The sequence below is a fragment of the Salvia splendens genome, chromosome 16, assembly GCF_004379255.2.
Source record: "Salvia splendens isolate huo1 chromosome 16, SspV2, whole genome shotgun sequence".
NCBI lineage: Eukaryota > Viridiplantae > Streptophyta > Magnoliopsida > Lamiales > Lamiaceae > Salvia > Salvia splendens.
The window spans coordinates 27,028,314-27,031,286 of record NC_056047.1 but is presented as its reverse complement, the minus strand read 5'-3'; the positions used below and the strand labels follow the sequence as shown (position 1 = coordinate 27,031,286).

Sequence of the window (2,973 nt, the reverse complement as noted above, 5' to 3'; positions counted from 1 at the left end):
TAACAAAGTTGTTACAATATTACCCGGTGATGGTGTGCTAGTTCCGGTCAATATGAAAACGTGTTATTAACTCAAAATTCCATCGGACAAGAGATGAATGGTGTGGTGATGGAATCACAGTCAGAGGGTGGATTTATGAACATCTCCACCTTCTCTCTAACTTCCTTTCCATATGACTATCACACTGTTTTCTTCCCTATTAATCACTTCATCACCCTCTCTTTTAACTCTTTTCCAAAACAACAAAAGTATTATTGAGCCTATATGATGTATACAAATATAGCATCCGAATAAACTGGTCCAAACTTTGGATTTGGGATCTTTTAATTTATTTCATTGTTTTCTCTCATCATTCGCCTATGGTATAATATTTCATTGTGGTATCAAGTTGACACCAAATACTCCTCATTTGTGTTAGTAATTACTATGGTTACATTTAAAGGCCCAAACTTGTACGTAATATAACCTTTATCGAATAATTATTCTTTTGTGAATTTAAATAATCAAGTCCAAACTTGAACAAACAACAAAAGATTATAGGCATGTAGCTGCGTAAAATAGAGCATATTTATTCTAATTGTAAAAAAAATTAGCAATAATAATAAATGAACCCACATTTCAGCTAGAAAAGCCATTTTTCGTCCATCACCAATCACCATTTAAAGGGCAAGGTCTTTGTGGGCCAAACCGTTCAGGGTGATCAATATTGATGCCATAAATATCAATAATGGTCCATACCCATAAGCATAATCATATATAGGTGGTGTATTAAATTTCTGGTAGCCAAAGTTAGGAGCCAAATAATTAACATTAGGTTTTTTTTTGCTATATTTTATTTTAAACAGCCGATTGATTACCACTTGTCTCATATAGCGATCAGGAGTAGAGTGTAGTATTTTTAAAAGGTTCGAAACTTTTGGTTTGAACTTTAAATCTTTAATACTTCATCCTCATATTATTCACAAATTTTTATTTTAGATATATTAAATTTGAGATTGAATTTATAATATTATCAAATTAATTATTTAAGTAATAAGAGATCATTTAATTAACTCTAACATGTAGCATTAATAAAATATCATAATTCTACTTAAAATATAAGTAGTACTTCCTCCGTCCCAAGTAAGATGACCCCTTCCTTGGGCGGCACAGAATTTTATGCAACTTTATTTTGTGTGTGAAGTGGAGAGAGTAAAGTAAGAGAAGGAATAAAGTAAAGAGAAAAGTGTTTCCATTTTTAGTAAGGGGTCATCTTAGTTTGGACAAACCAAAAAGGAACGTGAGTCATCTTAGAGGTAACATGAAACAAATGGAGGAAATTTGTTTAGTTTTCTACAATTCCACAAATTTTTATCGTCAATTGTTTTTTGAATACTATATACTTCATCCTTCCCATAAATATGTACACTTTCCATTTTCGTCCGCCCCATAAAATATGGTCATTTCATTTATGGAAAATTATCCCAATATATTATCATATATATCAAGTGATTTACAACTTATACTTCAATCAAAACACTAATAATAATATGAATCTGACTATCCACTAACACTACTTTAACTACTTTTCTCTTCATCTATCTTATTTATCAATTTTATCTTAATTCTCGTGTCATATCATCCACCCATATTCTTATGGGATGGAAGGAGTACTACTATACCCCGTCCATCCCTTAAAAATAGAGAATTTGGGAACAATACAAATGTAAATACAAAATTAATAAAATATGAAAGATATAAAAAGAAAAAATGGTTTGAATATTATTAGTGGAGAATATGCTCCATTTTATTAGAAATAATTTTTTTTTAAAATGGAAGTGTGCTAAACTCAGAGCTGCATACCAAAGTACAACATAGCATATAACAAAGGAGTTCAAAATGTATCACCAAAACATTAAATCTGACAGAAAATAGATTGATCACAACCTCAAATTCACCATCAATAACATGGCCCAAAATGCCAGTCTACATTATTATTCATACTAAAAGATGGAACAAGATCAAGCCATTTTCTGGGCTACTTCTTACTCGGGTTTCAACGAGTTCTCAACATCGATCACGAACCTGTACTTCACATCGGATTTCAACAGCCGATCCATAGCGGTGTTTATGTAGTCTATCGGTATTACCTCCACATCCGCTAGTATGTTGTTCTTGGCAGCGAAATCAATCATTTCCTGCGTCTCCTTCATCCCTCCTATCCCGCTCCCAGCTATCGTCTTCCTACCTGCCATCTCATGAAAATGTTATACTCAAATTTTACCAAAAGGCGTTGCTCGGATTGAAACAGAAACAACTAAGATTGCGCAACGCAATGCCACTAGCCTTGGATCAAGGTAAAAACAGGCAGCTGCAGGGGAGCCTCTGGTGCACCAACCACGATGAGCTTCCCGTTTGGCTTCAGCAGGCTCAGCAACGGCACAACTGGATGGGACGCGGAGACGGTGTCAATGATGCCATCTAGTGTGCCAACAGCAGCCTACCAAGCAGAAAACAGACATACAAAAAGGGTTTACTTTCAACAAGTTAAAGATATTTTTTGGACGAATAAATACATGAAATCCAATATCTTCCTTCACCTGCATCTGCTCCGGGTCGCGACTAACCAAAAACTCATCCACACCAAGGCGTTCAATAGCTTCCTTCTTCTTGCTAAGCGACGTGCTGATAACTGTAACCTTCGTTCCAAAAGCCTTAGCGAATTTGACAGCAACGTGCCCTAGCCCACCAAGTCCATTGATACCAATTCTTAGCCCGGGCTTGTCTAGTCCAAAGTACCTCAGTGGACTGTATGTTGTGATGCCGGCACACAGGAGAGGGGCACCGGCATCTAGGGGGAAGTTGTCAGGCCAACGGATGATGAAGTGCTCGTCCGCAACCATGATATTGGAGTAGCCTCCCCGGTTAATGGTGCCATCCAGATAAGGGAAACCATAAGTTTGTATCTGCTTGGGGCAGTAGTTTTCAAGATCA

At 36.2% G+C, this 2,973-nt stretch overlaps 1 protein-coding gene across 1 annotated transcript; it reads right to left on the bottom strand.

The window, feature by feature from the left end:
- Positions 1–2,018: 2,018 nt before the first annotated feature.
- Positions 2,019–2,972, bottom strand: LOC121770429 (geraniol dehydrogenase 1-like; the record flags this gene model as incomplete). Its single annotated transcript, XM_042167156.1, has 3 exons — positions 2,019–2,227; positions 2,326–2,479; positions 2,580–2,972. Coding segments are annotated over 3 exons (750 nt in total), but the record flags the coding sequence as incomplete, so codon positions are not given.
- Position 2,973: the final 1 nt, after the last annotated feature.